General features: G+C 47.5%; 1 protein-coding gene across 1 annotated transcript in view; it reads right to left on the bottom strand.

Moving 5' to 3' along the window:
- The window catches only part of Kif6 (kinesin family member 6), a 309,520-nt gene that overhangs the window by 33,177 nt on the left and 249,897 nt on the right, over nt 1–26,446 (bottom strand). The window contains exon 16 of the mRNA XM_041656411.1: nt 6,200–6,250. Coding sequence (XP_041512345.1) covers nt 6,200–6,250 — 51 coding nt within the window. The remainder of the gene's footprint in view (nt 1–6,199; nt 6,251–26,446) is intronic.

The raw sequence follows: 26,446 nt of genomic DNA, 5'->3' as shown, positions 1-26,446 counted from the left end.
ATGACATCATTCCCGGTGTCACTAGGTGTCCTTCACACGACATCATTCTGGTGTCACTAGGTGTCCTTCTCATGACATCATTCTGGTGTCACTAGGTGTCCTTCTCATGACATCATTCTGGTGTCACTAGGTGTCTTTCACATGACATCATTCTGGTGTCACTAGGTGTCCTTCACACGACATCATTCTGGTGTCACTAGGTGTCTTCACATGACATCATTCCCGGTGTCACTAGGTGTCCTTCACACGACATCATTCTGGTGTCACTAGGTGTCTTTCACATGACATCATTCTGGTGTCACTAGGTGTCCTTCTCATGACATCATTCTGGTGTCACTAGGTGTCCTTCTCATGACATCATTCTGGTGTCACTAGGTGTCCTTCACATGACATCATTCCCAGTGTCACTAGGTGTCCTTCACAGGACATCATTCCCAGTGTCACTAGGTGTCCTTCTCATGACATCATTCTGGTGTCACTAGGTGTCCTTCACACGACATCATTCCCAGTGTCACTAGGTGTCCTTCTCATGACATCATTCTGGTGTCACTAGGTGTCTTTCACATGACATCATTCTGGTGTCACTAGGTGTCCTTCTCATGACATCATTCTGGTGTCACTAGGTGTCTTTCACATGACATCATTCTGGTGTCACTAGGTGTCATTTACATGACATCATTCTGGTGTCACTAGGTGTCCTTCTCATGACATCATTCTGGTGTCACTAGGTGTCCTTCACATGACATCATTCTGGTGTCACTAGGTGTCATTTACATGACATCATTCTGGTGTCACTAGGTATCTTTCACATGACATCATTCTGGTGTCACTAGGTGTCATTTACATGACATCATTCTGGTGTCACTAGGTGTCCTTCTCATGACATCATTCTGGTGTCACTAGGTGTCCTTCTCATGACATCATTCTGGTGTCACTAGGTGTCATTTACATGACATCATTCTGGTGTCACTAGGTGTCCTTCTCATGACATCATTCTGGTGTCACTAGGTGTCCTTCACACGACATCATTCTGGTGTCACTAGGTGTCATTTACATGACATCATTCTGGTGTCACTAGGTGTCATTTACATGACATCATTCTGGTGTCACTAGGTGTCTTTCACATGGCATCATTCTGGTGTCACTAGGTGTCATTTACATGACATCATTCTGGTGTCACTAGGTGTCCTTCTCATGACATCATTCTGGTGTCACTAGGTGTCCTTCACACGACATCATTCTGGTGTCACTAGGTGTCATTTACATGACATCATTCTGGTGTCACTAGGTATATTTCACATGACATCATTCTGGTATCACTAGGTGTCATTTACATGACATCATTCTGGTGTCACTAGGTGTCCTTCTCATGACATCATTCTGGTGTCACTAGGTGTCCTTCTCATGACATCATTCTGGTGTCACTAGGTGCCCTTCACATGATATCATTCCTGATGTCACTTGGTGTTTTTTACATGAGGATCCACACAATAAATTCTGTCTTGTGCTTAGTTTCCAGGAAGAAATTCTATTTCTGCAGATAAATTAGTTAGTGTGCTCCCTGCTGTCAGAAAATGAAAACTCAGGAATTCTGGGTGCTTCTTTTTGCTCTGCGGCTAGACAAGAGAGAGCCAAATTTATTGCCTGTGTGTGTAATTTGCTCAGCTGCGAGGTCCAAAAGCACTTACTCCTTCCACTTCTTTTAAATGGACTTATTTTATTTTATGTTCAAATGTCTCATTGTATTGTGAGATGTGTGGGTCTGGAAGCGTCTGGAGATGCATCCATTGGCCCATTGATCTGGCCTGTTTACTGCTGGGGACACAAAGCTGAATTCCTCCATACTCAGCTTTCAAGGAGTTCATGTTTTAATGCGGAAAATAGCTTGGATATTATTTGTCATTATAAAATGAGACTGGTGAGCTCAGAAACACACAGGACTTAGGAAAACAAGACCTGGGAGAAGAGGCTAGGTGGGGGTGAGGGCAGAGGCCACGGAAGTCTGTCTGGAAGGGGTCAAGGCTGAGCATGCTCTGTGCATGCAAGGGAAAGGACGGGGGATGGAGACGTAGGCAGCTCAAAGCTGACCTCTTCTCAGTACTCATCCACTTCTAGCTAGACTAGAGATTCTGGGAGGGCAGGCTTAGCTCTGTGCCCCTGTATGGACACCAGGATGCCAGGCAAAGTCGCAGGGTAGTAAGTACAGTGTGGTAGCTGGCAGAGCTTGAATCAACCAGGCTATCTGGTTATGCATCTATAACCACTAACCACTTTGAGCCTTAGCTGTAATGTGGGGACCAGCCTTGTGAGGCCTGGGCTGGGGATCAGAAAGGACAGAGCAGGCTTGCCTGAACATGGGCATTGCTTCCCTGGTCCTGGGTAAAACCTAACCCTGCATTGACTGTTTTTCCCACCACATTGCTTATGAAAGCTAGAGAATAAGGGTTTATCTCCTGGGGATCGTGTGAGCATTAAAGGAGAAAATACACAGAGAGACATGCTGTGAAACTACTCAGAGACACAGGCTAGTTGTCTCTTCTGGTCCCTCAGCTATTGTACCATTCCAGGTAGTGAGGAGAATACAGATGCACCCACCCTCTCAACTCTCCAAGTAGTGCCTGTACTAAGATAATATCAAGGCGCTTGTTCCCAAGCTAGCATGCAGCACCCAGTTCTCCTCTCAGCCATGTCTGTTGCTAATGCTCTTACAAGTGTGGCCATTGACGTGTCTCTTCAAGGCCACCCCTGCATCTCTCAGGCTGCCACATCCAGGGGACTCACAGGGCTCAATGCTGGTCCTGCCTCATGCCACAATCTCCATGAGTTTCCTTGTCCACATCCTTTGGGCAGGTACAAAAGGAGGGCCATAATGTGTGTTTGTAGCCAGAGAGGAGGAGATAGCTGGCCTCATGGGGTGCTTGTCTGTACATCAGTGCCGTGCTAGTAAAAGCAGCAACGTGGGGAAAAGCCCTTGTTTAGATTTGCCCATTCCTCATGCATTCTCCCATCGTGGCTGACTTTAGGCTGTTGTGTGATGTCAATAAATTTGGACTTGAGGAAATGCAGAACAGCACACACTGTGCAGACCACGCCCCTCACATAGAGGTTGGTGGCTGCAGATAACTCCAAATGCACAGATAATAATTAGCAAAGAATGAAATTTAAGGGTTTGTTGCTTTTGTTTTAAAATATAATGCATCTATAAACTTACATAATTTGATTCTCAACCTCATCTGTGTTGAATAACAGCACCCCATATTTCCGACACATCACGAGCCAGTTCTTATGACGTAGAACGAGCCAGCTCCAGCACACCCCTGGATTCCCCTCATCAAAGCAATGATGTCTTCCAAATGGCGCCTCTCACATCACCACTGAAACTAGGTTCCTTGGGATATAGGGTTGTCTATGCGTGAAGTTCCTCCAACACTGATCTGTTTTGCATATAGGGATGTGTCCTTATGCAGGCTGTCCTGGCCAACCTTTCCTGCTTAGATTGGGTCGGTTCTTAGGGTACCCCCAACCAGTAACCTCCACAGAAACCTAGGGACATGCAGAAAGACTAATGGTCAGGCCTAAAATGAAGGGTGAGGCAAAGGCAGAGGTAGCACAAACTGAAGGCAGAGGAGCCAATGCTGCCTGGCTAGTCACTGCCTAATTCTTGCACTAGAAGCTCAAATGACAGGACAGGACAGGACAGCAGACCACAGACCATACCAACCTACCGAGGGCTATTCCAAAGTCCTAGCCTTTGACACAGTGCGGGCTACAGTGTGAGGATGGAGGAAAAGACTCCCATACTGACAAGAACCCCATGTGCACTGGGGTCATGTGGGGCCACAGCTATTAGACAGTGGCCTCAGGCTCCTGGACAGCAACCTGGAGTCAAGTCCCTAAAGCGGCAGCTGGGAGATGTTAGCACCTCATCTCTAATTGGGATAACATGCTCTTAAAATACATGGATCTTTCCGAAGCTGTTAATTAGACTTCTGCCCAAGTCCCTTCCGTCTGAAGGTTGCTGAAGGCCTCCTCGGGACAGCTGGCCCTGCTGACCCTGACACCTGTGCAGGACAGAAGGCCTCAGGGGGGCAGGCAGAGGAATTAAGGCTCCTGATTTCTGAGAACACACAGAATGGCCCTCAGGGTGCCTGTCCCAGTGGGGAGGATCGACCTGGGAGGTTCTGGTCTGGGGAACAGAGAGGATGGAGCAGCCCTTGCCTCAATGGTCATGCTACGAGCATGCTTTTCCAGGTCCAAAGGAAAAACCACCTCTGCATTGAGTGCCATTTCTACCTTTGCATTACTTCTAATGAGCCAGCAATGTGAAAGGGGCAGGAGGGACGACTTCATGCCAGTGCCGTGCCCGGAGTGAGCCCAGGTAAGGAGGCACGACCCAGGTCGGCTGGCGTATCTTTCTAAGAGGCTGTTCTTCCTCCCCTTGGTTCCCCGAGGCATACGGCATGGGACTCTATGTCAACTCTAGGTGTTCCAAATCCCTGGCACTGAGGTGCAGGAGTGTGGCCCTGCTGAGGCTTGCAGTGGGTGGCTCAGAGCCAGGTAGATGCCCTGGGCATACGTGTGCTGACATTCTGTCTCACCAGGTGCCATTTCACAGGATCACTACCATTGCTGACTGGGGTCGCGCTCATGGCATTAGTTTCCTGTGCTGTTTCCCCTTCCATTAGCCCTGGGTCCTGGGCCTCCTTCATTGTGAGTCATGGCAGGACCCAGGCTATCACGAGTGTGTGTGTGTGTGTGGGGGGGGGCTTGTTTGGAACATTAGTGGAAAGAAAGTGAAGCGGTTTTCTAGAGCTATGTTCCGTCAGCTTTCTGGAAAGACACTATCCTCCAGGTGAGGGACATTTTCTGCGTCTGTCTGCCACTGAGGGTGCAGCAGGCCCCTTGGAATATGATCGTGTGTCTACTGTTGACATTCTCAATGCACTGAAGTGAGACAACCATTGTTGGAGGCTAGGACAGAGGAATGCCCAGAGAGACCTGGGGCCGTCATCTTGTTCCAAGTGAGAACAGGCAGGCCACTGACCCACCCCCACCCCACACCACCCCCGTCTGGAGGATGCCCTGGCCCCTGTGATGATGGTGATGATGAAAGGCCTGGTGCCCGCAGTATCACAGACACGGATGGGCTGCTGTTCTGCCATGACTCGCTATAGTTAGGACTGATGAGTCCTGCCTCTGCCTCTGGAAGACTCGGGATAGCACTTTAGGAGCAGGGTTCAGGCTGGGATGGGACGGGAAAGCCTGGGAGATAGGAAGCAGTTGGAAGGGCAGTTGTCAACGGCCAAGTGCAAGCATGCAGGTTGGAGAGCTGGTTCTTGCAGAGCAGGTACACAGACTACAATGGTGCCTTCCTGACTCCCAGTGTAGAGGTTTCTCATTTATCTGGATTATCTTGGCCCACTCCCGCTCTGCAGTATACACCCCTGCTGTGGAATATTCCCTCACACTGTTGAGGGTGTGTCACTGTGGATGAGTTAATAAAGAACTACAAGGCAGCAGGGCCAGGTGGGACTTCTAGACAGAGAGAGCGCCTGGAAGAAGAAAGGCAGAGTCACCAGCCAGATGCAGAAGAAGCAGGAAGGGCATGGCAGAGTAAAGGTAACTGAGCCACATAGAAGAACGCAGATTTAAAATACGGGTTAGTGTAAGTTATAAGAACTAGTTAGGAACAAGCCTAAGCTAAGGTGGGGCTTTCATAATAAATAGTTAAGTCTCCATGCCATTATCTGTGAGCTGGCTGGTCCTGAAAAGAAAGTTTGTCTACACACCCCCCTTTAGCCTGAGGGCTCTGCAGTGTGCAACTCTCTTCACTCTGAGGGCAGCAATACTGCTTTATTATGCAGGGCACACCCCCATTCATTCCGAGGGCAGCATATAAGTCCTTAATTCTGTAGGCACCCCCTATTCATTCAGAGGGCAGCACACACCCCTTAATTCTGCAGGTCACCCCTTCATTCTGATGGCAGCATACACCTCCTTAATTCTGTAGGGCACCTCTATTCATTCCGAGGGCAGCATACATCTCCTTAATTCTGTAGAGCACCCCTATTCATTCAGAGGCCAGCATACACCTCCTTAATTCTGTAGGCACCCCATTTATTCTGAGGGCAGCATACACCGCCTTCATTCTGCAGCCCCCCCCCCTTCATTCATTCCAGACACCCTGCAGCGTACTCACCAAGAGCTACTTGCTGCAGGTGCCGCTGGGTGATGGCATCCTTCAGCTGACCTGTCAAAGACACAAAGGAAAACCCAAAGTGAGTTTCCAACAAGCTGCAAGAAGACCTCACCTCAGGAGCACCTGAAAAACTGAGACAAAAAAGTTGAGAATCAGGAGACACTGGCAGGCAGAGCTTCTAAAGAGAGCCCTTCCAAACCCCCCGCGGTGCTGGAAAGGAGAAATGCAGAAATGGGCATTGGCGCATCCATGAATTTCACCTTGGGTCAATCATCTTAGGGTTTAATTATCTAAACCTGTCATTCATAATCTTTGCTGGGGCCTTGGTCTCTTAAGTAATTCCATTATTAACGAAGGCAGAGAGAGGATGTGGTCTTTTAATAACTTATAAGACCCTCTCTTCCGTCCACTCTTTTTTATTTTGAAGCTGTATCAAAAGTTGATCACTGGATGTGAGGCACATATAATCTGGTCATCTTGGTGAGGTTACGATGTGTGGATGGAGGTCAGTGGACCTGCGGCCACGGTGGGCCATTGTTCTGGTGTTTCCGTCGCAGGAAACAGTAGCAAAACAGCAGAGAGCTGGCTGAACGAACCCCATACTCAGAACCCACGGAAAGCCGGGCAGAGTTCTCTGTGCCTGCACCCCAGTATTGCACGGGCAGAGGCAGGAGGTCTCGGGAGGTTTCTGGCCAGCCAGTCTAGCTGAATCAGTGAGCCCCATATGCAGTGAGAGAACTAACTTATCTCAAGAAATAAGGGAGGTGACTGAGAAAGACACAATACCAACCTCTGGCACACACGTGCACATTTGTGCAGACACACACACTCAGATCATGGGGACTTGGAGGTAGCAGGTCAGAGGTCATGCTCTGTGAGGAATGTCTGAGCTGGCCTGAGATATTTTGATGAAGAAGAGAAGATGAGGAGGGACCGGAACGACAAGTTCCTGGATAACTGAGCAGTGATGTGTGGATGCTTTATTCTGTCCCTCTAGGGAGTGGGTCAGGTCATAGGAAAGGCAGAGCAGTGAACTCCAGGTTCAGTGCGGGACCCTGAGGACTTGGTGTGAGGAGGAAAAGGTTCACAAGGGTCAGTGCCATCAAAGGGATCACGTGTTCTCAGTCTCCCAGGACGGCAGCAATCACCTCTCGAAGGCACCAGGCACGTCATGGGTGGTAAGAGAGAGGTCCTGTCCTTGAAGGATTTGGGACTCAGTGACTCTGGGTTTCCCCTATCTCTAAAAACCCAAGGTTGGGGGCTTGAGACACAGACAATTCTGGGGTTAGTGTGTGTTCTGGGGCTCAGCACACTATTGTCAGCCCTGCCTATTGCAGTTCCAAGTGGGAACTGAGACCAGGACACTGGACACTGGGAGGAGCCGGGGAGCCTTGGTGCCCCCTTGTCTCCTGTATTTCCTGTAGCACATAAGGACACAGAGTTTCAAGGTGAGGGTGGGGAGATCTGAGGTGTTCACAGGAGAGATCTAGGTGACACAGGGATTGAGGATGGCAGAGCTCAGCTTAATCCTAAAGAATGAGCTGGAGCCCCCATCCCAAGCAGTTTCACAGTGAAGCTGTATAGAACAGGCTAACATGTGGAGCCCACATCAGCTTCTGTCATGAGGGCCAGCATGGAAAGGGGGCATTTCTGGTTGGCAGAGGATGCCACACTCTTCCTGATTCGGCTGCCCCTCCAGGTTGAGCATCCTCAGTTCTTCGGAGATCTCTGGGTGGGGGTGGGGCACTGCTTCCAGGTATGTGATCACCTGGGACCCTTTATTACAGTTCCTCAGGCTGTGGTGACCTCCAGACATAAATTATTTTCACTGCTTCTTCACAACTGTGAAGTTATGTGCTGAGTTATGAATGTAAAGTAAATATCTGATAAGCTATCCTGTGAAAGGGTTGTTTGACCCCCGCCTCCAGGAGTCACGATCCACGGCTCGAGGGCTGGGGGCACCTGCCGGCTGCTCACTGCCTTCTGTATTTCCTCACTGGAGAAGGTTAGATACAGAGAGGGAGCCACGGATGGGCCTGAGCAATAATTGTTCCCAGTTCTAAGCAGGGAAGGGTGAAACCTTGGGAGTGTGCTGGGGAGCTGGGAGGAAACCCGGCTTTTATCAACTGCTGTATTCTCATGTGCATACACAGTTTTCTTCTCTTAAAGAAGCATGATGCTTTAATTCCAGAAAGTGAAGATTTTTAAATGTTTTCCCACGTTATTGCTCAACATGTAAGTATCAAAGTAGCATTTCTTTGAATTGTATTAGGACATTTGATTTAAAAAGAAGATGATGGGGTTGTTCATTTAAAAACTGTTAAATGGTGTTTAGTTCAGTATTAGGATAGAACTTCCAGTCATTTGGAATGGCCCTAAACACACTTCTACTACATTTGCTATGTGCTTACGGGAAGCCACGTTCTCAACATTGATAATTATAAATCAAACGTTGATCCCTACGGGAAATGCTGAAGACCCCTTTACCCTGCAGTTCACGATAGCCAGGCGAGACTTCCCTCCCACCCAGAGCTGCCTCATTAGCATGTACATTTCCTTTTGTATTTAACAAATGGTAAAATCACGGCATACCAAAATTGTTCTCCAATAAATTTGTGTGTATGTGTCTGTCTGTATGGGGGTGCACATACACATGTGGGGGCATGGGGAAGTCGGGGTGCACACACATGTGGGGGCATGTGGAAGTCAGGGGGTGCACACACATGTGGGGGCATGTGGAAGTCAGGGGGTGCACACACATGTGGGGGCATGTGGAAGTCAGGGGGTGCACACACATGTGGGGGCATGTGGAAGTCAGGGGGTGCACACACATGTGGGGGCATGTGGAAGTCAGGGGGTGCACACACATGTGGGGGCACTGGAGGTCAGGGGGTGCACGCACATGTGGGGGACAGGGAAGTCAGGGGGTGCACACACATGTGGGGGCATGGGGAAGTCAGGGGGTGCACACACACATGTGGGGGCACTGGAAGTCAGGGTGCACACACATGTGGGGGCACGGGGAAGTCAAGCACTCAGCACATCTGAAAAGGCAGGGTGTCTCACTGAGCCTGAAGGTCACTTTGACTAAGCTGGCTGGCCAGGGAGCCCGAGGAGTCTGCCTGTCTCTACCTTAGAGTTCTGGGATTCCAAGCACCCCAATTGGTTTTCCATGCTAAATGGTCAGCCTTGAAAATGTACATACAAATAACATTATATGGATTGAGCAGTTTGTATTTATGTGTTTAAGAATACGTATAACTAAAGAGAAAAGTGTGAATTTGAAAGATGGGGGCACATGGAGGATTTAGAGGGAATAACAGGAGGGGGAGAAATGATGCAATTTTATTACAATTTTAAGGAATAAAAAATTTAGATGGAAATTTTAAAAAAGGAAGTCCTATTTTGAAGCCCTACAGTCCTCCCACAAAAACTCCCTCCCAAAGTTCTGCAGAGGATTCTCTCCCTTTTGTGCCTGACAATGTCCCTCCCTGACAAAGCCCCTCCCAGCCCTGTACCCTTCCACAGTAGCAGTCTGGCCGAGTCTGTCTCCAGTTGCCCTGCTTCCCATTCAGTGATAGCCTCCCCATCCCTGCAGCAGGCTTTTGTAGAATGCGAGGGGTTAAGGATTTTCCATAGGACTTGGTTTGCACATGTAAATAAAAAGGGAAAATTTTCTAAACTCCACAAATATGCAAATACACTCAGAATAAGGCGCCTCTAAGGGACCAAAACTGTGGCCTTTATAATATCACATATTGATAAAGGCAGCTGTAAAATGTAATCCCCAATGCTCAATTGTGGCAAATTGACGGACATCCCCCACCATATGGCATTTACGGTGGGAGGGCCATATCCCTAAACAAGCTTCCAAAAATAGCCTTATGGCTGATACCTAATTACACTTGCCTGCAGAGGCATTCTTCAAGCAAAGATAACAGTCACTCTAATCGGTAGGATCTTGCAGCTCCGTGGGTTTTGGCAAAGGAGGAGCTGAGGGAGATTGCAGAATTCGCTCAGCATGAGGCATGCTGTCATTACCAAGGTGATAAATTTGCGGGCTTTGGCCAGGGTTCCTGGACATATTCCGAATATAGAGGTAGGGGTGTGATGAGATGGAAACAGAGAAGTCCCTGCCCAGGCAGGAGACAGTCTGAGAGGGAAGCAGGAGCCCAGATTGGGGAGAGACTCAAAGAGCAGGCCAAGGAAGAAAGGAAGGAGAGCCCTCTCCATGGGACAGCTGAGCAACTAGCAATGTCCCTTTTTGGCCCCGTCATCAGTGGCGTGAGTGGCGGGGCGGACAGGGCACTTTAAGCTAGTGCCCACTAACAGAAACATTCTGGGGCTGTGCGGCCTTGCGAACACCCATATTCTGATCAGAGCACACGAAAGGGGTGGGTTGTAGGAGTGTGGGTTCTCGAGACCTATGCAGGTCCTCAGAAAAGGGTCAGCATCATGGGGAAGCAAAACTGATTCTGCCTCCTGATATTTGCAGTGTTTAGGAGGTAAGAGTTTTCCTTAAACCTCACACTCAGTTTTGCATCTAAGCTAGCTTACTCACTGAACGGAAGCTGGTCCTGGGGACAGCCATTTGTGCAGGATTCAGCAGCATGGATTCAGTATGGCTTTGCAGACTGCTTTTGGGAAGGGTTCTCCTCCCTCCCTCCCTCCCTCCCTCCCTCCCTCCCTTCCTCCCTCCCTCCCTCCTTCCCTCCCTCCCTCCTTCTTTATTTTCTTCCATTCTTTCCTTGTTTTTAAGAGACAGAGACAGTTTCTCACTATTTGGCCCAGGGTGTTCTGTTACTCTCTATGTAGACCAGGTTGGCTTTGAAATCACCGAGGTCTGCCTCTCTCTGCCCCATAAGTACTAGGACAAAAGGTGTGTGCCACCAAGCTCGCTTCTTCTGGGAGTTTTGTGATTCTATACTATACTGAAGATGTTTCCATTGCTATCAAGTTATAAGTATAAGTATTTATCACTTATCTTCGGACATAGCACTACTTCCAGAGAGGCATGTGACAAGGTAGTAGGACACTCCACTGTAGACATCCTAAGGAACCCAGAAGGAGTCAGCAACTCGTTTGCCCACATGCCCTTTACAAAGATGCTAAATCCGCGCCTGACTTTGTTCGTCCTTCATGACTGATGTCTTAATTTGCTTTGTCACTGTAATGAAACACCAGGGACAGGCTAATGTTACAAAGCAAAGAATGTTTTAGTTCACTGTTCCATGGCTGAAGATCCAAACAGAACTGAAGGGACATGAGCCCACTCAAGTTGCGGCTCTGGCGGGCCCTGCCCTTCTCTCCCACTCCCTTCGATTACATTTCTAAAGCTAGCCCCCAAGGTCTGTTCCCTGATGTGGCCACTTCCTCCTCCTGAGGCTGACCAAGGTTCAGCTATCAGAAGCCTTCTTTGGCTCACCTAATTAACATGCACAATTAAAATTAAACACCTCTCATCCTAACATGGACTTTCCCTATTACCTTTATAAAAATCACCGTTTTCTTATGTGCCACATCTGTCTCCTCTCTATCCAGAGGCTGTTCTTTGTTCCTCCAGGACAAACACCCTGCCTTCACTCCCTTGTCTCCTCCCCCTTCTCCATTGGTCCCTATCTCCTCTACCATAGAATCCTAGGTATTTATTTATTCTAACACACCACCACGACCCCCACCTCCACCACCTCCTCCTCCACCACCTCCACCTCCACCACCACCACATCCACCACCACCTCCTCCTCCACCACCTCCTCCTCCACCACCTCCTCCTCCACCACCACCACCTCACCCACCACCACCTCCCCACCCAGTCATTACAAAGGATCTGTGAAAACAGGTGTTTGGGTGTGGTATGTGCCTAATCTGGGGTCTGGGAGGGAGCCCCAGCTGTGCAGTACTTCCCTTTCAAGAACTACACAGATGACAATGGTGGAAGAGAAAGCCACACTGCCAAACAGGAAGCCAGAGAAGTTTCTTCTTGAGTGCATGCTCTCAAACACTGGGAGACCTCTCCCAGTCCTCCACCTCCTCTGGCTGGGAGTGGAGGGGTAGGGGAGGGTGGCTCAGTGGGTAAAGCAGAGTCCACCTAAAAAGTCTGGCATGGTAGAGTGTGCCTGTAGTCCCAGCCTTGGAGCTATCTAAAGCTCGTTAGCCGGGCCTGATGAGAGACTCCATGCCAAGAAAACAAAAGATGCAGATAACCAAGCGATCAAAGAAAATACCTAATTTCATTTCAGGCCTTCACATGCAGGTACATACATATGCTCTCACACACACTTTGCCCCCAAAAGAAGGTCCTACATGAACCTTTGGGGAACATAGTGATGTCATAGCTGCTTTTCTACTATTGTGTGGTTGGACGAAGTAAACATCTGTATCATTTGGGTCACAATACAAAATAATCACAGATTTGCAGGTATTGGGGATTGAGTTCTGTAGTGCAACAGCATCTTCTGAGATTGAAACAGTCCACCCTGCAGGAAGCTCCTCAAACAGCAAGGTAAACAGCTCAAAAGAGCTTCAGGAAGTCCCTGAAACTGACCAGAGTAAAGGAAGCTGAGTTGACAGCAGAACTGTAAAGAGGACTCCTGGGCCCGGAAGGGGTTAGAACAGCTGAGGCGCTGGAAGAGACAGTCTCCAGCCTGCTGAGATGTGCACAGGCTGTGCAGTGTGCTTCAGGCTTCCAGCTTTGTGAGCCCTCGCCTGTGGGGGGGGGGGCTGTGGCCATGCAGCTGTTCATGAGTCATTTTTTCTTCTATGAGTAGCACCGATGGTGGCAACTGTAGTTTAGTCGTGTGTGTGTGTGTGTGTGTGTGTGTGTGTGAGTGTGTGCATCTCTCCAGGAGGTGGTCTGCCTTACATCTCTAGGCCTTGATTTCATTATTTGAAAATGGAGTGGCTACCACTGCAGGGACACACTGACCATATATGAGGATGCTTGGTATTAGGCAGGGAGAACCAACGGGTGTGTGCAATGCACCTCCTAGTTTTAGGTATCAAGGCTCTTTAACATGGCTGTCCCCAGAGCCAAGCTATGAATGACGCATCAGCGGCAGATACTTTGAAAGGGAAAAGCCGCTGAGAAAAGGGTTGGATTGCAGTACATGTGGGAGAAAGAGCAGGTTGTCAAGGAGGGCGTGAGCATGCGCGCTCCAAGGAGAGCTATAACAGAGAAAGACAGGCCAGACGCTAGGTCCAGACAGTGGAAGGAAGAGGCCAGAGGGGAGAAAGGGGGCTGACTGCATTCCTACCAGAGTGTGGGGTGCTAGGTAATCCAGGGGCTCAGGAGCCAGGTGAAATGTAGTCTCCTGTCTGGGAGTACTATGGCGGAGTCTTCCAGCTGGAGCGTGGGGAGAGTATATCAGCTGCCCGCCTGGGGGAGGGTTGTTCTGCATGGTCATGGTATATCAGCTATGCTGCCTGCCTTGGGGGCAGAACGGGATTGATCTGTAACAAACAGGTCATGGTTGAGGTTCTGAATCCATAGTGCTGAGGAGGCCAATCTCTCCGTAATAACAATGAAGATCTGAGATAACCGGTTCATTAGATCCCTCGAGGCTGTTTGTAAGTGTGTGATCCTTAGACTGATCTCCAGCACACAGGAGTATGTAAATCCTTTGAAGGCTTCAAATCAGACAGCCCATCCTCTCACCAACACAGCTAATGTACAGATCACCAGGCTCCTTAGTCTAATTTGAAAATCTGTGGTGGCAGGGCTGCCACCTCTGCTCAGTACAGTCCTGGTCGAGGGAATGCAAAGGAACAGCAAAAAGGCTTTGCTAGTTTAGGCTACAAGACATGCCTCTGAAGTCTGAAAGCTGAGCAGAAATATACAATGGTGAACTGAGCTGGAGCCTGGAGCCTGCCAGGCTTCTTGGCTCCAGGAGGAGGAAGGTGACTTGAAGTGCACTGTGCAAAACAGCGCTGAGAGCCAGATTCACAGGGGGAGACTGTGTCCTGAAGTGAGGCTCTCACCACAGCCCTGAGTGAAGGGGTTTGAGGCTGGAAGGAACTCAACACTCCTACAACGTTGTACATGGGGGCTCTGGTTCCCACCCCACTGCATCCCAAGGCTGAAGGGAGGTGGAGAAGAGGGGAGGGGGGAAGGAAAGGGAGAGGGGGAAGGGGAGGGAGGGGGGAGGGGGAAGGGGGAAAGGAGAAGGAGGACAAGGGGGGAAAGAAGGGGCAAAGGAGAGGGAGAGATGTATAGGTCCAGCCTCCATGGCTGAAGGGGGGGAAGGAGAGGGAGGGGAAAGGAAAGGGAGATGAGAGACAGAGAGGGAAAAGGGGAAGGAGAGAGAGAGGTGTGCAGGTCTAGCCTCCCGCATGTGGCCAGGCCTAGCTGCTCAGCCTTTCTACTGTAGTAGCTGCTACATCCTTGAGGCACTGTGGTTAGTCCTTCACACTGACCTGGGGGAGTGAGCTAGAGGTCCTGACAGTGGAGAGGACAAGCACAAGGAGAGCAAGGGAAGCGAGTCAGATGTGTTCCAGTAAAAAAGGGGTGGTGGTAGCCCACAAAAGCTGATAAGGTCTGTATGATAATGTTAGAAAAGAGAGCTAAGTCAATAGTTGAAACATACATGGGTTACAAAAACAACATTTGCTTGACAAGCAGATAGAATTTTATAGACGTACAGAAAGCTAGGTTAATCTTACTATAAATCTATAACTATATATACATATATACAAATGTGTGCAATGTGCATGTATACATACATGCACACAATCATACACATAGGCATTCATGAGTGACTTATATAAATGTGTATATATACACTCTATATATATACAGACCTCTCTCTCTCCCCACAGCTTGACTGCACGATCTTATTGCTGAAGACTCTGCATAGCTGCATCACAGATCATGGAGAAACTGAGCCAATACTCAGGGCCTTCACCCCTACTGGTTTGTGTTTATGGTGCTGGAAGGTGCTATGCACGACACCAGAGGACTAAAGTAATCATCTGTGTGGAATAATCCTTCTGCATACTGTGTATGTCGCCAAGGTTGGTTTAATAAACAATCTGACTGGCCAATAGCTGAACAGGATAAAGTTAGGTGGTAATGTCAAACTGAGAATGACAGGATGAGGAAGGGAAGAAGCAGGATATGTAGAAAATGAGGTAACAAGCCATGAGTCACATGGAAAAGCATGGATAAGAAGGATGGGCTAATTTAAATGTAAGAGGTAGGTAGCAACAAGCCTGAGCTATGGACCAAGCACCTGTAATTAACATTAAGCCTCTGAATGATTATTTGAGAGTGACTGCAGGACAGGAAAGCTCCACCTACAAATGGCACCCTACATGGGGTATAGAGCCACATAAGACCTAAAAGCTTTTTAAAAAGGGTCCAAACACACAAAAACAGAGCCAGATGCAGCTTCCTAGTCTCACAGTCTCATGCCAGCTGCAATGCAGAGATACATCTCTCAACAGCTGCCTGCGAGATGGAGCCTGCCACAAACCACTGTGAACTAAGCAGCACAGCAGGGTCTGGCCATCTCGTACCTGGGCCATAGGACAGAGAGGCTTCTCCCAGTCGCTGCCTGCAGGCTCTAGCTGCCAGCAGGGTCCGGTCATCTCGTACATGGGCCGCAGGACTGAGGCTTCTCCCAGTCACTCGTTGCCTGCAGACTCAAGCTGCCAGCAAGAGCTCCACCAGCATGCTGCAAGGCTGGTTTATAGTTTTGCTCATGTAGACAGAAAAGGATTACAGATATGCAGTAAAAAATATATTCGGATGGAAAAACCTCTAAACGGGATACAGTGTGTTTAAAAGTAAATATAGGCTTGGGAGAGAGATGAGAGACAGTCGTGATTTAAAAAATTTAAAATTAATAAAGTCCTTAAAAAGAAATAGAGTAATAAGAAATATGGTAAGTCACATAAAGATGGGAAATACACAGAGAGTCTGGATCCTGCATGTCATTGTGCTGTCTTTGAATTTTCTGATTGCTGGTGAAGGAACAGCAGCTGATAAGATACACTGAATTACGGAAACTGCTGGATTAAATCAACCTATATATTTTAAAAACATCTTGACTTCAAAATTTAAGCCAAAAGATATATTACTTTGGGGGAGAAGTTATGCTTTTGTTTCCACAGGAAATGAGAGGCTGTGGATTCATTCTAGGTTAAAGAAAATCAGTCCTGTGCTCCAATGTGGGTCTCTGTCTCTGTCTCCTTTCATCGCTTGCTGAAGGTTAATATTCAGGAGGATGCCTATATGTTTTTCTTTGGGTTCTCCTTATTTAGCTTCTCTAGGATCACTAATTATAGGCTCAATGTCCTTGATTTATGGCTAGAAACCAAATATGAGTGAGTACATCCCATGTTCCTCTTTTTGGGTCTGGCTTACCTCACTCAGGATAGTGTTTGGATGCTCAACTTACTAGACCTGGATGGAGGTGGGGGTTCCTTGGACTTCCCACAGGACAGGGAACCCTGATTGCTTTTCGGGCTGAGGGGGGGGGGGACTTAATTGGGGGAGGGGGAGGGAAATGGGAGGCGGTGGCGGGGAAGAGACAGAAATCTTTAATAAATAAATAAATTATAAAAAAAAAAGAAAATCAGGTTCAATCAAGGAACACCCCCTGAAAATCCTGGCTACAAATACGAAGTAATAAACCAAAAAGAACTACAAAATATGTTATGTATATTTTACCTGCTCCAACACATAACAAAAAATCATATTTGACTGACATGTGTTCAATGCACAGTCCACATATATATTGATGCAAATATGTATGTAACCTTTAAAGGTTTATATATTTTCAGAACAAGGTGACCAGGCACCAATGAAAATGGATGGCCCAGGTAATCCAACACCCAAAGCAGCTTCAAGGCTGCTGACTGAAATGGTCCAGCCTCACAAAGTGATCTAACCAAGTCCTAACAATCATCCTGATGTTCTCAAGTCCCTCCAAAGATGTCAGCAGCCGCAAACACTAGGAAGTAGTCTAGATAACTATGCCTACCTCCCCCCAAAATTGATTATGGATGTTTGTGATCACTTAAGGGGGGTTGGTTACAAGTTTGTTATTGGTAATGGTAAGAAATAAAGCTGAACAAAGGAGATTAGATTCAGGGATCTTGTTATAAAAAGAAAAGGGGAGGATACAGAAATGACAGGATATAAGGGTAGATTATTGAATCTACTTTTAAACCCCAAAAGCAACTACTAGTCGTAAATACTTTACATTGGTATGGATTTTTTTATACTGGTAAAAATCTGAGGTTATTTTTGTTATACTATATATATGTTTCTACTCATTTAAGATACTTTTGTATATTGATACAAATTGGAGGTCATTTTTGTTAGAATTTTCTATATCTATGTTTCTACTCTTGTTTAAGGTATTGTATCTATACAGCTCATTTAACAATGAAATGTAAACTTCTACTCCTTGAAATTTATTATTGCAAACTAGGATAATAAAGAAATACATGTTAATTGTCACTTATTACAATCAAACTTACAGTCATATTAGGTATGTTTGTATGTTTTCAAGGATGAACAGAGATATATTTTAGATATATTTCAAACACTTCAGAGATCTACAGATTATGATATTTAAGATGTTTTAATAACATGAGGCTTTTTATGACAATGAGATATGTCTGCTCCTAGTAACACCAAACTCTTTTAGAGAAGATGATGGGCATCAAAGAAATTCCCTATGGAGTTTACTTCCTTTGTTGCAAAAGTTAGCCACTGGGCAAGAAACTGCCCTTACCTTGACTGTTGAGAGTTTGGGGGTCCAAATTGGACAATCCGAACACAGAAGAAACAGACTACCAAACTTTGCCAAGATAATGAAGGACAGTCCCTCCAAATCCCTGCTTCACAGAAACATGTCTCAGATATTCTAGACCTGAAGGCCAAAGATGGGTGCCCCAATATTACAGAACTTAGGGCGACTGTCCAGGCAGTCAGTTGTCCCTATCATTAGGTAACATTCTGGGGTCTTTGATGGAGTTGAAGACTAGATAGTTATAGTTTTTCTTAGTTATAATAAAAACAAATTAGGTACAAAACTTTAGACTCACAAAGATAATATAGATAATAGAATATTTTCTCGAATTTTGCCAAAAACAGACTGGATATTGTAACTGCAATTTTTACTTGAAACTTTTTTGTAATATATAATTTTACTATGTTAAAGTTAAATCCTTCCTTTTTATTTAGACAGAAATAATTGGGGAGATGCTATTCCTTTACACTGTGTGAATATATGTCACTGTGATTGGTTTAAGAAAAAGGCTGACTGGCCAATAGTTTGAACAGAATAAGGTTAGGAAGGAAAACCAGACTAGGAAAATGCTGGGAGGAAGGAGGATAGAGTCTGAAGTTGCCAGTCAGACACAGATGGAGAAGATGAACATGTCATATTAATAAAGGTACCACCACTTGGCAGAGTTTGTGTTTACTTAAAATGTAAAAGCTAGGTAGTAATAAACCTGAGCTACTGGCCAAGTATTTATAATTAGTATATGGGAAAACTGCCTATGATCACCCTCACCACATAGTGAAGGGCCTCTACAGACAGTCATAAGAGGATCAAAATATTTGCAACACTCTTTTCTTCTTGAAAGGGATGGCCTCGAGAGGCCACCACAGTACACAGAAGACCCTGGAACCAGCCTCCATGGCTTGGACACCAACCAGGTTACTAACTGCAACCTGGGGCAGGTAACTGGATGACTGTGTTTCCTCACTAGAAGAATGGGTATAGTAGTATGTGAGGGTTGAATCAGGGCTGTAGGATAAAAGGTCTAAGCCCACTTCTGGGTTCCCAAACCTACCAAACCCCACCAATCCTTGGGCTTGGCTTGAAATCTTACCAATAACCCTGCTGGCAATCTCCCCACTGGAAACTCTGCCCCCCAAAACCATATATAAACCTGCCTCCTACCCAGTCTTTTGCTGTTTCTCACTCCAGCAGAGACAGCCACTCCCTTGTGTCTGGTTTCTGGTGTGGTGTGACTTTATGGGATTTTTTGGCTCACAACTGCCAGGATACTTTCCCCTCAGAGCTGCAGCACCTGTATAAGGGAAGCCTCCCCCACTTAGAGCTGTAACACTTGTATAAAATGCATAAATTCAGGATATAGAGCCTGGTCGTGCTAAGGACCATGTGATCATCAAAACTGTGAGACTGGCAAGAAGGAAAATCAGCATAAGGAAAATTGTGGGTGGGAGAGACAGGGGTGGTAGAAAAGACCTGAGGAGTTAGCTGCTGACTATGAATGACTGTGTGTGTGTGTGTGTGTGCGTGCGTGCGTGCGTGCGAGAGAGAGAGAGAGAGAGAGAGAGAGAGAGAGAGAGAGAGAGAGAAGAAGGGTAGAGGAGCAAGACGAAGATAGGATGGCAGGATAGAATGTTATGGGAGGTTGAACAAGCCTAAAGGGTTGGGGAGATGGTTGGCTGGGTGGTCCAAGCATGTGCTGTCCAAGTGTGAGGACCCAAGTTCCAGTCCCCAGAACCCATAAAATGACAGGTACTTCTTACAGTCCCAGAGCAAGCTGCTGGTGAGACGAGCCATATTAGCGAGCTCTGGGTTTGACTGGGACCTCATTTCAGTGAATAAGTAGAAAAGCAATCTAGGATGATTCTTGACATCAACCTTGTACCTCCACATGCACAGACATGTGTGCACGAGCACTCCCCTACTTGGAAATGTGCACAGGTACTTCTATCTCCACATGCACACACGCGTGTGCATAAGCATCCCCCTACATGGAAGTGTGCACAGGTACTTGTATCTCCACATGCACACACACGTGTGCAAAGCATCCTCCTACATGGAAGTGTGCACAGGCACTCATTTGCACACTATGTACAAACACACATGGAAAACGGGAAAGAAAAATAAACAACAACCAAGTCAGGACACTGCGTTGAAGTGGGAGGATGTAGTTGGAATAACTTCAGACATTGTTACAGTCGTTCTTTTAAACCAGGAGGAATAAAGGTACAGACGAAGGCAGCCAAGTCAGGACGCGAACACAGGAAACGTGGGGTTGGTGTTGTGGTAAGAAAATGTCAAACCTCAAAATTTCACAGAATGCAGGAAAAGAGAAAAAGGGAAGTGAAAAAATGGATCGAGGGGCTGCGGTGTGGGTTAATGGTTTAAGAGCACTTGTTGCTCTTGCAGAGGACCTGGGTTTGGTTCTCAGAATCCAAATGGTGGCTCACAAGCACCTGGAACTCCAGTTGCAGTGACTCTGACTGAAGCTGTCTGGAGCCTCTGGGGGCACTGGGTACGCATGCGATGCACATGCAAGAAAATCCTCGTGAATAGAAACCAACAAATCTAACCCTTTTAACGAAATGAGTGGAGGAAAGTATATAAAGAGCCCTCTATTTTGTTAAATGGTAGCAAAAATCTTGTGTATGTGTGAGTACCTGTGTATTGGTGGATGCTTGTGTGTGCATGCATGCGCGTGTACAACCATACACCCGCACATGAGTGTCAGCATCTGTGGTGGCCAGAAGTTCCAAATTCCTTGGAGCTGGAATTAGAGGTGGTTGTGAGCCACCCAAAGCGGGTGCTGGGAACTGAACTCTGGCTTCTGCAAGAACAGGATGAGCCCTCTCCCTAGCCCCAAGGCAAACATTTTGAAGTATATTTATTCCAAAATGACATTTCTGTTCTCCAGAACTCAACTGCTCTTCCATTTAGTAACTAAACATTTGGGAAAATGTAATGAAGTCACAGCCCGCTCTAAAAACGGAGTGAGTTGACTCCTCTCTGTCCTTCCACAGGTACTTTCCAGAAGCAGTTCAGCACCTTGGCTGTGTTGCAGGGCAGGCTTTTACTTGTGATGGATGAGTTCCTCTGCTTGGAAGAAGTCAGCAGACGGCAGTGGAGCTCCTGAGACAGCTCTGTGCTTATCCCCCAAACACTGCACAATGGTCACAGTTTCGAGAAAGCTCTCATTTATTTTTTTAAAAGATCAATTATTCTGTCATTGGGAGACCCAATTTCTTTTTTCTTGCGGTGTTTACTGGTGCTACCCACACAACCTTCAGAATCATACAGGACTGGCACATTCTTGTGCATTTGGCTTTGGTACACACTTCATTCAGCCAAGTTGCTTCCTGAGGTCACCATTCCACTATGTGTGAACATTCCATACACAGTTAGAGGATCGAGTAAATAGAAACATTTGCTCAAAGCTTGAACAGACGTGGAGTGGCGTGGAGAAGGGAGGGATTTTCTGCTCAGCATGAATCGGTTGATACTAAGAGGCCAGAAGGCACAAGACTTGGGTTGTGTTGGTGTTCCTCACTCCACAAAAGATGTCACTTTAGATAGTGGGGAGGTCTCATCTCAGCAAAGGAGGGGTGCAGCCAGTTTCCTGGGCCTGCTCTAATGGGGTACAGATAGAGTTTACCAAGTCATCTCTGGATGTTGTAGGTGCTATTTGGGCCAAGGGAAAGGCCTGGCTGGTGGCCTCTGACTGCTTCCCATACATCTCCAAGGATAGAGCAGGGGATACTCACTGGGGTGCCTGGGGGACATTCAAGGCCCATCCACTCCAGTGCAGATGTGGGCAGGCACTTGTTTCTGGTGTCCCTCTATCCACACAGGAAGCTAGAAAATTTCCTCACTAACTGTGGAGGCAGAGGCTCAGGAGAGGGGTATAAAATCAACAGTAAGCACTCACATGTTTGATTTTTACAAAAGCATCTAATTTTAAAAATTTGGATTAAGACATGGAAACTGTTGGTTCAAAATATATATGTACACACAGCACACTCTTCCACTGTGAGTTAAGATTTGATCCTATTCATCTTATAGTAACTAGTGCTTTTTTTTCTTTTTTAAAAGTATTTTTATTTATTTATTTATTTATTAAAGATTTCTGTCTCTTCCCCGCCACTGCCTCCCATTTCCCTCCCTATCCCCCAATCAAGTCCCCCTCCCTCGTCAGCTCAATCAGGGTTCCCTGCCCTGTGGGAAGTCCAAGGACCACCCACCTCCATCCAGGTCTAGTAAGGTGAGCATCTAAACGCCTAGGCTCCCACAAAGCCAGTACGTGTAGTCGGATCAAAAACCCATTGCCATTGTTCTTGAGTTCTCAGTAGTCCTCATTGACTGCTATGTTCAGTGAGTCCGGTTTTATCCCAGGCTTTTTCAGACCCAGGCCAGCTGGCCTTGGTGAGTTCCCGATAGAACATCTCCATTGTCTCAGTGTGCTTATACGCCAGAAGGAAGAAACCCATCCTGGTTCAGGCCAGAGGGGGTCTGTGAACCAACTGCCCTTACCAGGAAGGGGGCACTACCCCTGGGAACTGCTCTCCTTAGGAAGAGCTCGGGCGGCATAAAACACTTGGAAACACAAGACAATACAAACAGGATCAATTTCCAGGTTCGAAAGTCTCCAGAGCTGGAGAGATGGCTCAGTTAAGAGCACTTGCTGCTCTTCCTAAAGACCCGCATTCAGTTCTCGGCATGCACGTGAGGGTACACATTTGCCTGAAACTTTGGTTCCAGGTCATCTGATGACCCTCTTCCGGCTGTGGGCACTGCATGCATTTGATACATGAACACATGCAGGCAAAGGACTCAAAAAATAAAAAGAAAGAAATCCTTAAAAAAGAGTTATAAAAGACTTTCTGAGTCCCCCTGCTGTGTGGGGCACGGGCTGGCTGCTTCTTCCTGATGCCTACCTCGAGGTCTGCTTTCTGAGTGGCCCTTGGCTCTGGGTCTGCCGTTGCTTATAGTGGGGTTCAGACATATGAGTGCAACCTGGGCAAATCATCTGTAGGAGCCAAAGAGGGCTGAGCATGAGGGCAGGAGCCAGAAAGATACTGGGAACACAGTGGGGGTGCAGACCCAGAGAAGGAGAGCTGGTCTTCAGGGACAGCTGAGCAGTGAAGACTCAGAAGCTGCAGAGCAGTGCAGGGCCTAGAAGCAATTGTGGAGGGGATGTGGGCTCTGGGCACAGCCACCAGCATCCCTCGGCTACTTTTAGTTTCTTCATTAAAACAGGGTGCCAGGAGGCTGGGGAGACAATGACTGAAACGATGCTCGAGTGCTTCTGCAGGTGTGTGTGGTGCTGGGATGAAACCCAGGGTCATCTGAACGGCAGGCAAGCACTCTAACCACTGAACCAACCCTCAGTCCCGTTACTGGGGTTCTTTAGTATACTGATCTGAATCCCTTTGTTGGTGAGTTTAGAGCATGTGTTGTACAAGCATGAAGGCCCGAGTTTGAGCCCCAGAACCCATGTACACAAACAAATAAGGCATGGTGGATGCTTATAATCCCAGCGCTCGGAAGGCACAGAGAGCCGCCCCCGCTGCCCCCACTCCCGCGGTCTCTCTAGCTAGCCAGCCTAGCCAACTTGTTGAGGTTTACACCAATGAGAGATGCTGTCTTCTAAAACAGGTGTATGCACCCGGACTGTGAGAGCCGAGACTGTCCTCCATGCTCCACACACATGTAACCGCATACACATGTTCACACCAACTTTTCAAGGTTGTTGCAGATTTAGAAAAAGCAAACCGAGTATTCAACACTGTCTCGGATGTTATTTGTGTAAGCTGTCTTCATGGTAATACCTGCATGGAAACAGGGACCTCAGGAGAGGTTCAGACTGCCTGAGGCCTTGATTCTGTTACAATAAGGTGTGACCTGTGCATTGCCCCGTTCTTTTTGGTGGAGACAGCTCTCAGGCCTAAATGAACAGGATATCTTGAGCCCTGCAGGCTTCCCTGAAATACCTCCATCCCCCGGGGAGGACACACTCATTACCGTGGTCCAAATCAGGGGTCCAATTCAGCTCTCATTTCCCAAGCCTCTCTGCCTTCTGATGACTTACCCTATAGCTCTCATTAGTAACAGGGCCTTTCACAGTCCTTTGTAGTCAAATATGATTGATTTCTATAATTGGAAGCAAATGGCTTTTTAATAAGCTTGCTTGAAATGCTGGTGTTTAATGGTCCCGTTTTCAGAGCCTGGGATCATTCTGACCCTCAGCCTGTTATTTTCTTTCAGAAAAGACTTACTTGGTTTTGCTAAAGGTTTTCAAAGGAGAGCGGAAAGAGGGGAGGTGGAAGAGGACCTAGCTGCCATAGTGCAGGAGCCAGACTTCCAGGAAGTGATGCTTTCCCTCCTTCAACAGGAGTCCTTCCTGCATGCGACTCTAGAGTCTTGCACAAGCAGCTCTCTTTCTTTCAGAGTTCAGGCCCACTGAGTCTCGCCTGGTCACTTGCGGGACAATAAGGAAACAGAAAGCTAGGGCTAGAGCTAAGAGGCAATGCAGGTAAATAACTCTGGAGTGCAGTTGTGAGAAAATGGGGGCTCTGAGGGGAAGGTTGGGGCACAGCCAAGAGCTACTGCATCCACCCACCAAAGGTGCAGAACCGTGCAAGAGGGAGGACATGACACAGGGTTGAGTCCCGCATCTGGGGAGTCAAAACTCCAAGGTCTGACAGCCCCTGCTGAGCAAGAAGAAAAGCAGACACAGTGGAGAAATTGCCGTGGTACACAAAGATAGCGGTGATTTATGTGTGAGCTTTGTGTGGAGAACAGGGAAGAGGAAACCTGAAACCTCACCACATCCAAGAAAGGATGGAAGTGCACGTTATGTGACAGAAGCAATTAGGACAAATTGGCAGTGCATGAAATACGTGTGTGTGTGTGTGTGTGTGTGTGTGTGTGTGTGTGTGCGCACGCGCGCGCTGGAGATAGAACCCATGGCCTCGAGCATTATAGGCAAGTACTCTTCCATGGATTCATACTCTCAGCCCCGTCATTACAGTTCTTTGGTGTACTGGCTTTATGATTTCCTTTCAATAAATTTGTAAACATTTTGGGCATCCTTTTAGATTTACTTGCAGACTCAATCTTGTATTTCAGATCACACTTAATCCCTTAATTATGAATTTTTATAACACGGGGAAGAACTGTTTCTTCATGGCTAGAGACAGATGGACAACTGCACTTAAGAATTATAAGATGGGGAGCCAGGCATGGTGGCAGCTGCCTGCAATCTCCTACTCAGAGAAGCTGAGCTAGGAATGTGGAAGTTCAGGGCCAGTTCTGGCCATCCAGTAAGACCCCATCTCTGAGTGAGTGAATGACTGAGTGTGGCTAGGGGGTGCAGGTGTCACGCCTGGGGCCCAGCACCCGTCTGCAGGGGATGTGGGTGTCACGCCTAGGGCCCAAGCATCTTCTTGCAGGGGATGTGGGTGTCATGCCTAGAGCCCAGCATCTTCTTGCAGAGGATGCGGGTGTCACTCCTAAGGCGCAAATCTGTCTGTAGGGGATGCGGGTGTCACACCTAGGGCCCAGCACCTGTCTGCAGATGATGTGGGTGTCACGCCTAGGGCCCAGAACCTGTCTGCAGGGGGTGCGGATGTCACGCCTAGGGCCCAGCACCTGTCTGCAGACGATGTGGGTGTCACTCCTAGGGCCCAGAACCTGTCTGCAATGCTCGCAGCAGCACCAGTTGGTTTCCTTGCTCATGAAGCCCATTTGTCTTCCTGCTGTTCCAGGAGGGGACCAGGATCACTGATCTTGGGAGGACTGAATCTCTAGCTTCAGATTTCTCCAGGGGAGTCCAGATATTATCTCTGAGGCAAAACAGCAATGTTTGAGACAGCCACTCTAGCAAACCTCTTGATGTCGATACATGCACAGTAAACATCCACCATTTCCTGGGGAAGATTCTAAGAAGGAACTAACCCAGGCACAGGTGTTTTGGGGCAAGACTTGGGTATGTAGTTCTGGATTCTGGGTTCAGAAGCAGAGACTGTAGCAGGGCACTGAAGAGATACTCCTACTCCAATGTCTGCACTTGTTGCAATGGACGTCTTGATGAGTAGAGTTGGCTGGACTTTACTACCCAGATGTTCCATCCAACTTGTCTACACTGCTATTTAGATCAGCAGAGGCTGGAGATGGCGAGACAGCTCAGCGGGGATAACACCCTTTGTGCAAACACGAGGACTTGAGTTTGGATCCCCAGCATGTCTGTAAAAGTGGGGTGTAGCAGTGTGTACCTGTGAGCCCAGTGTTAAAGGGGTATGTGGAGACAGGAGATTCACTGGGGTTCATAGGTCAGTCGGCCTCACTAAATCAATGAGCTCCAGGCTCAGTGAGAGACTATGTCCTAAAAAACCAACAGTGGAAAGCAATAGAGAAAGACACCCAACATAGACCTCTGGTCTCCACAAGAACATGCACACATGTGCACTTATATGTACATGTGCACACCCACTCACAA

This window comes from Microtus oregoni, unplaced genomic scaffold (genome assembly GCF_018167655.1).
Source record: "Microtus oregoni isolate MIOR12 unplaced genomic scaffold, Mior012 000007F_ref0000211, whole genome shotgun sequence".
NCBI classification, from domain to species: domain Eukaryota; kingdom Metazoa; phylum Chordata; class Mammalia; order Rodentia; family Cricetidae; genus Microtus; species Microtus oregoni.
This window is presented reverse-complemented; position numbering and strand designations above follow the sequence as displayed.